Consider the following 11460-nt stretch of genomic DNA (forward strand, 5'->3'; position numbering starts at 1 on the left):
CACTGCACTTAAATCAGAGCAGTGGAAACTTTGAAACACAAACATAACAAAAAAATAAAGCCTGGAAACTTTAGCAAATCCCTTGCAGAGGTCAATCTCTTGGAAGACTGAAAGGTGCTCACCATCCACTGAAGCCATTCACTGTCTTTAAAGGGTTTTGTTTAGGCTATCAGCACTCCAAGACATCTCTCCTCAAAGGCTTTGTCCCTGTTTTATAGTATGATATTTTCTTCACAGGATCCTTTCAACTGCTGTAGCATCCACTTCTGCTTCCCAATAAAAAGAGCAACATCCTGTTAACAGAGCCACAAGCATGATAAGCATCATTGGACCAGGCTGCTCAGGGAAGTTGTGGAATCTTCTTTAGAGAAATTCCAAATCTGCCTGAATGTGATCCTGAGCAACCTGCTCTGGGTGACCCTGCTGTAGCAGGGAGGCTGAACTAGATGGTCTCCAGAGGTCCCTTCCAATCGTAACCATACTGGGGTTGTGTGAGTCTCTGAATTTGTGAGCCCATGCTGCTGGGCACAGTTGGTCCTTTAGACATCTTCCCCATTTTCACTGAGGGAGATGGTGTGTATTTTAATGGTTGGCACTTGACAGTTTTTATGGACAAGGTTACCTGAAGTGCCTGCATAACAGCATTCCTGGAGGAAACCTTTGCTTTTCACTTTGGCAGCTGCACAGTCTTTAGAAACTACATTTTTTGCAGGCATACCTTGCACAGCAGAGAATAGCTTCCACTCACAGACCCCATCTGACTTTGAAATTTTACAAAATGTCTCTCCTGAGCCAGCAGGCATACAGACTATATCTCTGCCACTGTCTGTGCTTTGGCTAGTGGGATGGTTGAGGTTGACACTTGGGAATTGCTTCTTTGCTTTTTGCTTCCTTGGGAGGCACGGCGCTCTCAGGACATTTTGGAATGCTTTCTTAAATTCCTTACTTGAGCATGGATAGATGATGGGGTTGATGCAGCTGTTTAAATATCCAAGCCAAAATGTTATTTTAAAAAGTGTGTCTGGGGGTTTGATTGCAGGAAAGAAGGAGCCTAAAATGGAAAATACACAGAGTGTTAAGGCAGAGGCAATGAGAAATTGCAGGTAACCAAAGAAACTTAAACACTAGAAAAAATAAATAAGATTCTGTTTTATCTTGGAAAACTTAGGACTCAAAGTTCAATTCCTGCAGGAGTAAGTCTTTCAGAATAGATAGTGTCATACAATTATATGGATGTTCTATCAGAAATCAATTCAAGACATCTACTATATTATACAAACGTCATATTCCCATTTGCAGTCAGGGAGGCAAGGGCTGATAGAGGAAAATTACTCCCTCTGGGACTTCTTATCCAAGATCAGTTAGCCAAGTAACAGTCATATCTAGGAGGTCACCAAAATTGCTTTCAAACAGCAAGAAAATGGCACCACTTCAGAAGCCAGAGTAAGTAGAAAGTAGGATTACTGAGTGGGCTGCACTTAAAATCTTATCTTAAAATCCAGCTTAAAATCTTAGGAATTATGAACTATTGGGTACTTATTTTCCCTGAAAACCTTTGGAAAATCTAACCATCCAAATTTTTCTATTGCATAGAATGCTTCTAGGATTCAGAGACATTGAAAGATGAACGGACTTGAACATCTCACCTATGAAGAAAGACTGAGAGACTTGAGGCTGTTTAATCTGGAGAAGAGAAGGCTGAGAGGGGATTACAAATGTCCATAAATATCTGAGGGGTGGGTGTTAGGATGAAGGTGTCAGACTCTTTTTGGTGATGCCCAGTAACAGGGCAAGGAATGACAAGAACAAGCTGGAACACAGGAGGTTCCACCTCAACATGAGAAGACACTTCTTAATGGTGAGGGTGCTGGAGCCCTGGAGCAGGCTGCCCAGAGAGGATGTGGGGTCTCTTTCAAAACCTCCCTGGATGCATTCCTGAGTAACTTGCCCTGGGTGATCCTGCTTTAGCAGGGGGATTAGACTGGATGAATTTAAAAGGTTCCTTCCAATCCAGGGCATTCTATGATTCTAGGGCTTAAGATATCTAGGAGTCATCTCTGCTGCTTATGGAGAGTTGTTTAGATACTTGTCAGGTTTCTTGAATGACACTGGAAAGTGCCCATTGTAACAGGATCCTTTAATTCTGTTCTTCGGTACTTTTTTTTTTTTTTTTTTTTTCTTAGAAATGAAGTCAATATTGTCTGAATGTGAATGAGCCAGTGTGAGACTGGGGTAGGAATAAGTGATAACAGCAATTCCAAGACCAATTTTTCAAAATAAATTTAGAACCAGAAAAAGAGAAAAATATTTGCCCTGTGCTGTCAAGGGTAAAGGCTGTTTCTTGCCTCCTTTAAAAGAAAGGAAAAAAAACAAGTCAAGTGCTTCTGTCAAACCAGTATTATTAATTAGTTTGGACAGAGGAAGAAAAATAATTTCCCAGAAAACATAATTGGCTTGTTTGGGACTTCAGTGTCAGGTTTATCATAAACAGAAGTTTTAACACTGACAAATGCCTGTCTTCCTGCTTGCCCCTGTGAACATGTTGAAAGAAACACTGTGGAAGATTCATGCATCCGTACATTTGTCATCCTCTGCAGTTCTATTGTGTCTCTAAGGACGCAGCTGGGTTCGTCAGTGGTGCCCAGTGACAGGATGAGGGGTAACAGGTACCAACCAGAACCTAGGAGGTTTCACTTGAACTTAAGGAAAAATTTTCTTTCCTGTGAGGATGCTGGAGCCCTGTAGCAGGCTGCCCAGAGAGGTTGTGGAGTCTGCTTGTCTGGAGATTTTCAAAACCCATCTGGACACTGTCCTGTGCAGCCTCCTCTAGGGGAACCTGAGTTAGCAGAGGGTTGGACTGGATGATCTCCAGAGGTCACTCCCAACCCCAACAATTCTACAGTTCTGTGATCCTTGACCTCAGATTTTGTCTTCAGAACTTTAATGCTGCCTTCCTTTAGTGAAAAACAACTAACCAACCTTCTCAAAGAGCTTTATAGCTGAAGTCATTGGCAGATGGAAAAATAGTGAAAGGCTTCAAAATGCCCAGATCATGCTCAATTTTTTCCCCTTTATTTCCTCCTTTAATTGCAGCATCTCTACTACTTCTTCATTCTGCCTTAAAACAAAAGGTGAAACAAAGCTCAGTTTGGGGAATCAGCCTTATGAGGTTGAATGTAAAAATGGGTAAATAATAACAATTCCCATTTGCTGCCACTTCTGGCTCACTCTAAACGGAATGCTGGTGCCTTGCCAAAGTCTGTTAAAAATAGAAAGCAGCCAGTGTCAGAGCCTGCCTCTTGATCTTTTTTTGGGGTGGAGATCTGCATGTTAATTTATTAACGTAACCTTTTTTGGTTCATCAGTGCTGAGACTTGTTGCCTTGGACCAACACACAGGGAAAAGAAAACCAAATAGCTTTAAGAGACAAATTTTGTGCATCTTGTTGGAAAAGCCCTCTAAGATCACCATGTCCACCTGTCAGGCCAACACCACCGTGCCCATTAAACCATATCCCCAAGTGCCATGTCCACACATTTATTAAATACCTCCAGGGATGGTGACTCCACCACTTCTCTGGGCAGCCTGTTTCAATGCCTGACCACTCTTTTAGTGAAGAAGTTTTTGGGGGAAGTGATTCAGTGGGGATGGTGGTGTTGGGTTGATGGTTGGACTTGATCTCAGAGGTCTTTTCCAATCCATAAGATTCTATGAAAAGGTTGAGGACTCTCAAGTGTCAGTAGCACAATTCAGTTGCTTGTTAAACAAAAGCAAGATAAAGAAGATAAAATGTAGTGTTAGCCTTCTGAGATCCTTTGCTATTAAGTATTTCATCGCTTGCCCCTTCCGTCATAATTTATTTTCCTATTTTTCAAGTTGAAATTTCTTCAGTTCTGAGAGAGAACTTTTTGATGCACCTCCTGGTGAGTAAGTGCCAGTTCAGTCACAAAGATGTAATTTGACTTTGTCATTTGTCAGAATGCTGTATGTATGCTTGATTGTAGGTTGTTTAAAAACCGGTACTGATGTTATGCGTCATTTCACTGAGGGACAGCAAAGAGGGATTTAGAAGCCACCAGACTACAGAAAATTGTGGTGTTTACCCTGCATTGTCTGTCAGCACCATGGGGATATAATCCCATATATTTTTATGACCCATGGACCCATCATGGTGTTAAAATCCATCTCTGCTACTCAGCCCTGCAGCTCTGTGTGAGTTTACGATCTTCCTACTTTTATGTTGTGTGGCACAAAAGTGGTGATGGAGTCAGAGCTCAGGAAAAGGCAGGCAGTGGGGTATGGCCATTCTGGTATGTGGGTGAGATGTGGCTGTACCCCTGTATGATGAGTGACCAGCAACAACCTGCCAAGCAGTCATGCCCCTGTATTCAGAGCTTGCACTGAGGAGCTGCCTGAAGTACAGGGAAGTCAGGAGCTGCAGACACCACTCAGGAGGGGACAGCAGTACCTATGCACTTTGTGAGCAGAGAACCAAGCAGTATTTGTAAGTGCTCTGTTATCAAGGCTTGAAGTGTCCTAGAGAATCAGAAGTATCCATTTAAAACCTTGTGCAGAAGTCAGACCAAACTCCTAACATCTTTGAAGTATAGGAGCCATGCTGCTGTACTCACAGCAAACAGGGAATGGGAATACTGGACTGGTTTACAGGGAGGCAAAGCTTAAAACTCAGCTTCTCAGATCTGCCCTAAATGGGTCAAGCTGGAGGGCAGCAGCTCTTCCAGAGCAATTGCCCCAAAGAGCCAGAGGATGAAGCACAGAGAAGCAGTGACGTCCCCACATGGATTAAGTCTGTACCAGTGGCAGTCTGCTCTACAAGCATTGATCAATGTGTTACATATTGTGTTCCCAAGATCAACATTAGCACTGAACTTTATTTCACAAGACTGGCATTCTGTACTGCATCTTGGGTCAAAAAACTGACCACTCTTTAGCAAGTACACTGTATATATGTATTTCTCTATATGTGTTGCTGTAGACACGCAACTACTGCACTCTGTACACATTTCATCCTGCTGCTCCTTTATGGAAAGTATTTTCTGTGGGAACAAAAAGTGGGATTGTAGAGCCCTTGAATGTCTCTGGGGTACATGCAATTGAATTAAGGCAAGAAATGCAGAATGATAGAATCACAGACTCATTAAGATTGGAAAATCTCTCCAAGATTATCAAGCCCAACCATCAACCCAACATGATCATGCCCACCGAACTGTGTCCCCAGGTACCATGTCCACATTTTTTTTTTTAACACCTCCAGGGATGGGGACTCCACCACCTCCCTGGGCAGCCTGTTCCATAGCCTGACCACTCTTGCAGCAGAGAAATTTTTCCCCATATCCAAACTAAACCTCTGCTGGTGCAACTTGAGGTCATTTTCTCTTGTTCTATCACTTGTTACAAAGGAGAAGAGACCAGCTCCTACCTCAGCTCCTTTCAGGGGTTGTAGAGAGCAAAGAGTTCTCCCCTCAGCCTTCTTTTTCTCCTGGCTAAACAACCCCAGTTCCCTCAGCTGCTCCTATTCTCCAGACCCTTCACCAGCTTCTTTGCTCTTTTCTGGACATGCTCCAAGACCACCTTGTAGTGAGAAGAGTGGCTCATGGAAGTGAGGAAGGGTAAAAGCCAGCAACTGTCAAATCCTGCAAGTTTACATCTGTGCCTGGGCCTGGAATTTTGAGGCTGATTCAGGCTGAAAATGAGAGACACTCTGTGTCCAGCCATCCCTAACCCACACTAAACACATAGAAGGAGGAGTGTGCATCTTTACACAGTGGCTTGAGTTGAGATCTCTGGGGCAGCAGGGGACTGCAAATGTTTGGACACAGGCAAGAGGTGGAAAGGACAGGCAACAGAAATGGGTCAGTCTGGGAATGGTGTTCTGGTTATTTGCATTTTTTTCAGAAAATGCCCTAATGGCCAAGAGCAAACATCTCAGCACACAACTATTTCCAGGTTCACTGTGTGCAGCCTCAAATTTAGAAAGTTGATAAAAGCTGATGGGAAGGTAAACTGAGGTTTTTTTTTACCCACATAAAGCCAACTAACCACATTGTTTTACAAATAAATTTCATTCTTGTTGAAGTTCCAGCTCCCATCCTGCTACTACATTGGAATGATTCTGGATCTCATTGCTCACATTTTTAAGATATTTGATGTTGGTCCCAAATCCCTTGCTCTCAGAGTCATGTCTGTACAATACAATTTTAACTTTCCTTTAAAAATGAAATATAACTCAAGAGCATGGTTCAGGGAATAGTTTGAAGAGATGAGTCTGTCTCAGCCTGTTTCATGAGTTTGTTAGAGGATTCCAAAATCACAACTGTGGTTCTCAGTTGTGATTTTTTGGAATCCTCAGCATAAGCAAGCCACGAACTATCTTCTGCAGCAAAAGCTGAGTATCTACCCCTGACGTGCTGGATGGGGTGAAAGAATCACTCATTGCCTTTTCAGTCACTAACAAATCCTAAATTGCACCATGATGTTAGAGAGTGACTGAAAAATTACATTCTTGGTTCATTTACTGTAGGCATTTGAAAGTCGTGAATGCTATGAAGACAAGAACAAACCTCTGACAGGTAGTACATGCAGAACCACAGAAGTGAATCACAAAGCACCTCTTTCTGTCTCATTTCCAGTGAAAATGCCTATTAATATCACCAATTCTTTCTGCTGCTTTGCTGGGTGTGAGTCAGCGGAACACAACATTTCAGGACTTGGTAATGTCAGAGAAATGCTTGCCACAGGGATGTCATCAGGATCTTTGTCATTACATTTGGTGTAGCTGAGTTACCAACCTAGACCAGTGAAGCCTTTCCTGTGTTTATGAGAAACACTCCATGTAATTAGCTAAAAAAAACAAACCACCAAACCAAATTGCCAAAGAAATATCTCAGCTGTTTATGTCCAGCACTTATTTTCTCCCCATTCAGTGGCTTAACACATACACACTCCCCTTCCTCCCCCCCTCCTTGTATTCCATGGCTCAAGGAGCATAAACACCCTTCCCACTGTTCCAGAAAATGATGTGGGGCTTTATTCTGGCTTTTGTGAGTTTTTGTTTGTTTGTTTGTGTCATTGAGGGAACACACTGAAATACCAGCAGACGGAATCTAGCTCTAAATATTTCCTCAGTGGCTGGAGTTCTGTATTTTGTGATAGGAAAACTATGTTGGTTTTGAAAGTCTCCAGAGAAGGATACCACTGACAAGAGCCCAGCCCCATCCTCTTGCCTCTCACCCTTTAAATGCTGCTCAGCATTGATCAGATCCCCTCTCACGCTGCTCTTCTCTGGGCCAAACAGTCCCAGGTCTCTCAGCTTCTCCTAGTAAGAAAGAAGCTCCTGTCCCCTCAGCATACTTATGGCCTCTGCTGGGCTCTCACCATTAGTTGCCTGTCTGTCTTGTACTGGGGAACCCAGAACTGGACACAATACTCCAAGTGTGGCCTTACCAGGCCAAAGTAGAGTGGGAGAAAAAAACCTTTGATCTGCTGGCTAAGGGAAGTCAGCCCCAACTTAGACTATTTTTATAATATCCCAACCTTTTTTTCCTTTTATGCATCAGGCCTGGGCATTTTTCACCTCAAAACAACCCTGCAGGCACTGTCATACATAGTTGAAAATAAGCCTTATCGTTACCTCCTACCCTGCGCTTTGGGCAGTCTAAGATTTCCCTAAACCATCATGTAAAAGGACTTCTCATTGCCCTTGGTGCTTTCAGAGGTACTGAGATTTAACTAAGGGGATGCCGAGACTACAGCTCTAGTTTGGACAACAGTTCTCTCAAATTTGTGAAGATATATTGAGCTCAAACAAGCTCTGTTATGGGCTCCACAGCTGCCAGTGGTTTTAGTGGTGAAATATCCTCTGCATCTGAAAAGTCTGACCTCTGCCACTAATCTGCCTCCCTATGTCCACATTCCCCTGTCAGCAGAATAGATATGACAGTGGTGGCTGTCTTTTGGAAAGAGTTCTGTAGGGTACAGGTGTAGCATTCCATATGCAATTGTCTCTGGATGAGGCTTTGGATGGGACAGGGTGCTTCATCTGTTTCCTTGGCTTTTTTGGAGACTTTCTTTTGGTGACACTTGTCTGCTTAGTAGTTGTCTTTAAACAAGAGTTTCAAGTATGTTTTGAAAGACTTATTATGTGTTTTACAAATAATATAGCAAGACCACAAAGAAGGGGAAACCAACCTCAGAGTTTCCTTCTAAGGCATCAAAGGATGCAAAGCCGCTCTTGCATCCAGAAAAAAAAAAATCCAGAGGATAATTAATTAAATTAATTGTGCTCTGTGTGGGCAACCACATTTGCAGATGAAAAATGTGGTTTAATGTGTTCTCACAAATCCTTTTTGGGTATATTTCTGACGTCTTGGCAACCAGCATTCAACATGCTGACATCCTGGAGAGCATGAGCCAGGCCTTTCAGGGCTCCTCCTTATGAAACATCTACATCTCTTCCTCCAGTACTGACCAACAAAAAAGTCTGTATTTGTTGGGGTTTGTTTGTTTGTTTGTTTTTTCACATGACAACATTAGTGACAGGTTTTTGTGAAGCAACCTAGAAGTCTCACTAAATCCAGTGGAAGTTAATTGAAAAATAAACCCAGCTTTGTCTAAGGTTTAAAAACAAATTAATTCAAAAATCCCCAAATCTTTCTTTTCATGCTTAGCTCATGCTGCTTTTTTTTCTTCTTAGTTGTAAATATCATTCTGTTACTAGCTCAAACTTGAACACAATCTTATTTCATTTTCCCTGTACAGCACACGCCCTTTCTACAGGAAAAGATACCGAAATTGCCACAGATTTAATGTTCCAAGGTTCAAAACCTAAGATGAGTATTTAGTACAGCTTTTTCAGAGCAACCTGTGTGATGTGCCACATAGTGCACACTCAGACAGAGGTGTGCAATTAGTATTCTACTTTTAAATCCTGATATTGTATCAGAGTTGACTGAGCAAGGCTTAATTAGAATTTTAATTAGTACTTTCTATTTCAGTGATAGTAAAGCAGAACAAATCCCTGACTTTCCTCCCCTTTAGAACTACAGCTGCTGAATAAATATTCATATTCAGCACAATGGTTGAAGGCAGTATTTGGCCAGTAGGGTCAGTGGGTGTCTACAAGAGAGTTCATCCAGAGAATTATAAAATGACTTTAAAGGATTCTCACTGATGACTTTTGGCTGGTTTGATTATGATTAGAATATAATCATTACTATGGCAATTAAATATGACATTCAGGTTATTTGGAGTATGGTACCTCACAGTGTGCATTAAATGAGAAATAGGATCTTTCACCGTCCTTTGGGGTGTTTTCCCTATCTCTGGAGATGTTTAAAAGTGGCAGATATGTAGTTCTGAGGGATGTGGTTTAGCCCTAGATGTGGTAGAGTTAGATAATGGTTGGACTTGATCTTAAAGGTCTTTTTCAACCAAAATAATTCTGTGATTTCCTGACATCAAGCTGATTTATTTTTTCTCGTGGTGGAAATTATTAGGTGCTGAGATACTTTGACTCTGAACGCATTTATCCCTTGATATTTTGCATCTTTTTATCACCTCAAGAACTGGCTGCAGACTCAGATATGAACACAGATGCATCTAAAGATATTATTCCTGTACCAGAGATGGTCAGAAATAAGTCCTACCCCTGAAAGAGTATTTTCTGCATGGAAAAAATACTAAATCCCTTCCATTTTCCCAGACTGGTTAGCTTAAATTTGAACCAGAGATGTTTTGTTTCATTTGGACTCATTTTTCATGTTCACCACTTTGTGATGGTGAAGGTTTTGGTTTTGACAGCTCTCCAACAGAAAATGATTCCCTCAGAGCTTTTCTGCTCAACATTACCATGTGCAGGCACAGACATGTACCTTGCTCTGGGGATGGGGCTGTAAAGGCAGAGGGTTTTGCTTTACTTACCGAGAGGCATTACTACAAAAAATGGAAGCCAGCAGAGAACGAAGCATCCCACAACTATTCCCAGGGTTTTGGCAGCTTTCTTTTCCCTGGAGAACTTGAGGAGACACAATGAAAAATGATGCTTGCTCTTGGGGTTGGATGCTAATCCACTTGTTTCAGGAGTATTTTTACGATGGATGCGTAGGGTGACTTCTTCAGAATGAGATCTCTCTGTCTTCAGACCAGAAGTCAAATCTTTGTTTTCTCTTTTGGCCACTACATAGACTCGGCAATACATCACCAAGATAATAGTCAGGGGGAGGTAGAAGGAGCCCAGAGCAGAGAAGAGCACATAGCCAGGCTCCTCAGTAATTTGACAAATGGTCTCATCTTCTGGTGCTGGTTCCTTCCAGCCAAAAAGTGGTCCAACTGATATCACCAGAGACAAAGCCCAAACACACAGTAAGGCCAGAAGACCTCTCTTCTCTGTCACTATACTTGGGTATCTCAGTGGGTAGCTTACTCCTATGTATCTGTCTATCGAGATGATGCAGAGGCTCATAATGGATGCGGTGCAGCAAAGGACATCAACAGCTGCCCAGATGTTGCAAAAGATTCTCCCAAAGGCCCAATAGCCTAAAATCTCCATAGTAGCTGAGAAGGGCAGGACAGTGGAAGTCAAGAGGAGGTCAGCCACAGCCAGGTTAATTATATAATAGTGGGTAACACTCTGAAGGTGTCTGTGGCAGGCTACAGAGAGGATAACCAGAATATTACCCAAAACCCCGAAAACTATTAGCCCCCCTAGGATAAGACCTAGTGAAATGGCCTTTGAAATGTTCACAGGTCCCACAGAGTGGGTGCAGTTGGAGCAGTCAGAGGAGTTTCCAGGGAGGAAAGCCATGCTGAGCATCTGATAACATTCATGTGGGGCTGCTGTGCTTCACTCCCAGCCCAGGTAGAAAAAGTGATGGGGTCAGTTGTTGGAAGGTGCTACAGGCAACTTTTGTCTGTCTTGGCTGGGGAGAAGAGATTTTAAGAAAGTCATAGACAGGAAGCACCAGGAACAACGAGAAAGATCCAGAAACATATTAGAAAAATTGACCTTTCTCCCTTTTACTATCATAGCACAATTAATAGCCACCATTTCCAAGTAAAGTTAAACTCTTTTTGCATTTTTCTTGCAGTGCAGAAGTGAGGCTACACAAAACAGAGGCTATTTACCCTACTTTCCAGGATTACATGATGAGAAACATTGGAACTATATGTTACAATAATTTTTGTCTTTTGGGGAAGATTCAATCTTTCTGTAACATAAATTCTCAAAGGGTCTCAGAGTTCAGTTTCTCCCAAGAGGAAATCACTGATGCTTTTAATTACCTTGTGTTAGTCCTGATTCTGCCTTATAACTGGCTTACAAACCTGGCAAGGTGGAGGCTGCTGCTGTGTCTGCTCAGCAGTGTCATTTGAGATACTTGTCACTGCCCATCTTCAGGGTCTGAGGTGTCAACTAAAGCTTCTCCATGCTGTGGAACAATTGTC

The 11460-nt window shown here is 42.3% G+C and overlaps 1 protein-coding gene across 1 annotated transcript; it reads right to left on the bottom strand.

Annotated features, from left to right (window-relative positions):
* Positions 1–539: 539 nt before the first annotated feature.
* ADRA1A (adrenoceptor alpha 1A) lies at positions 540–10822 on the bottom strand. The gene is made up of 2 exons (XM_054396628.1): positions 9940–10822; positions 540–1051 (listed from the first exon to the last, which is right to left on the bottom strand). The coding sequence occupies exons 1-2, from the start codon at positions 10820–10822 to the stop codon at positions 540–542; spliced, it is 1395 nt and encodes a 464-aa protein (XP_054252603.1).
* Between the last annotated feature and the right edge of the window lie 638 nt (positions 10823–11460).

This window comes from Indicator indicator, chromosome 38 (assembly GCF_027791375.1).
Source record: "Indicator indicator isolate 239-I01 chromosome 38, UM_Iind_1.1, whole genome shotgun sequence".
NCBI classification, from domain to species: domain Eukaryota; kingdom Metazoa; phylum Chordata; class Aves; order Piciformes; family Indicatoridae; genus Indicator; species Indicator indicator.

Coding starts and splice junctions, on each gene's coding strand:
- ADRA1A (XM_054396628.1), bottom strand. CDS start 10,822: ATGGCTTTCCTCCCTGGAAACTCCTCTGACTGCTCCAACTGCACCCAC. Junction 1,052..9,939: donor TTTTGTAGTAATGCCTCTCG/GTAAGTAAAGCA, acceptor TTTCCATTTTAG/GCTCCTTCTTTCCTGCAATC.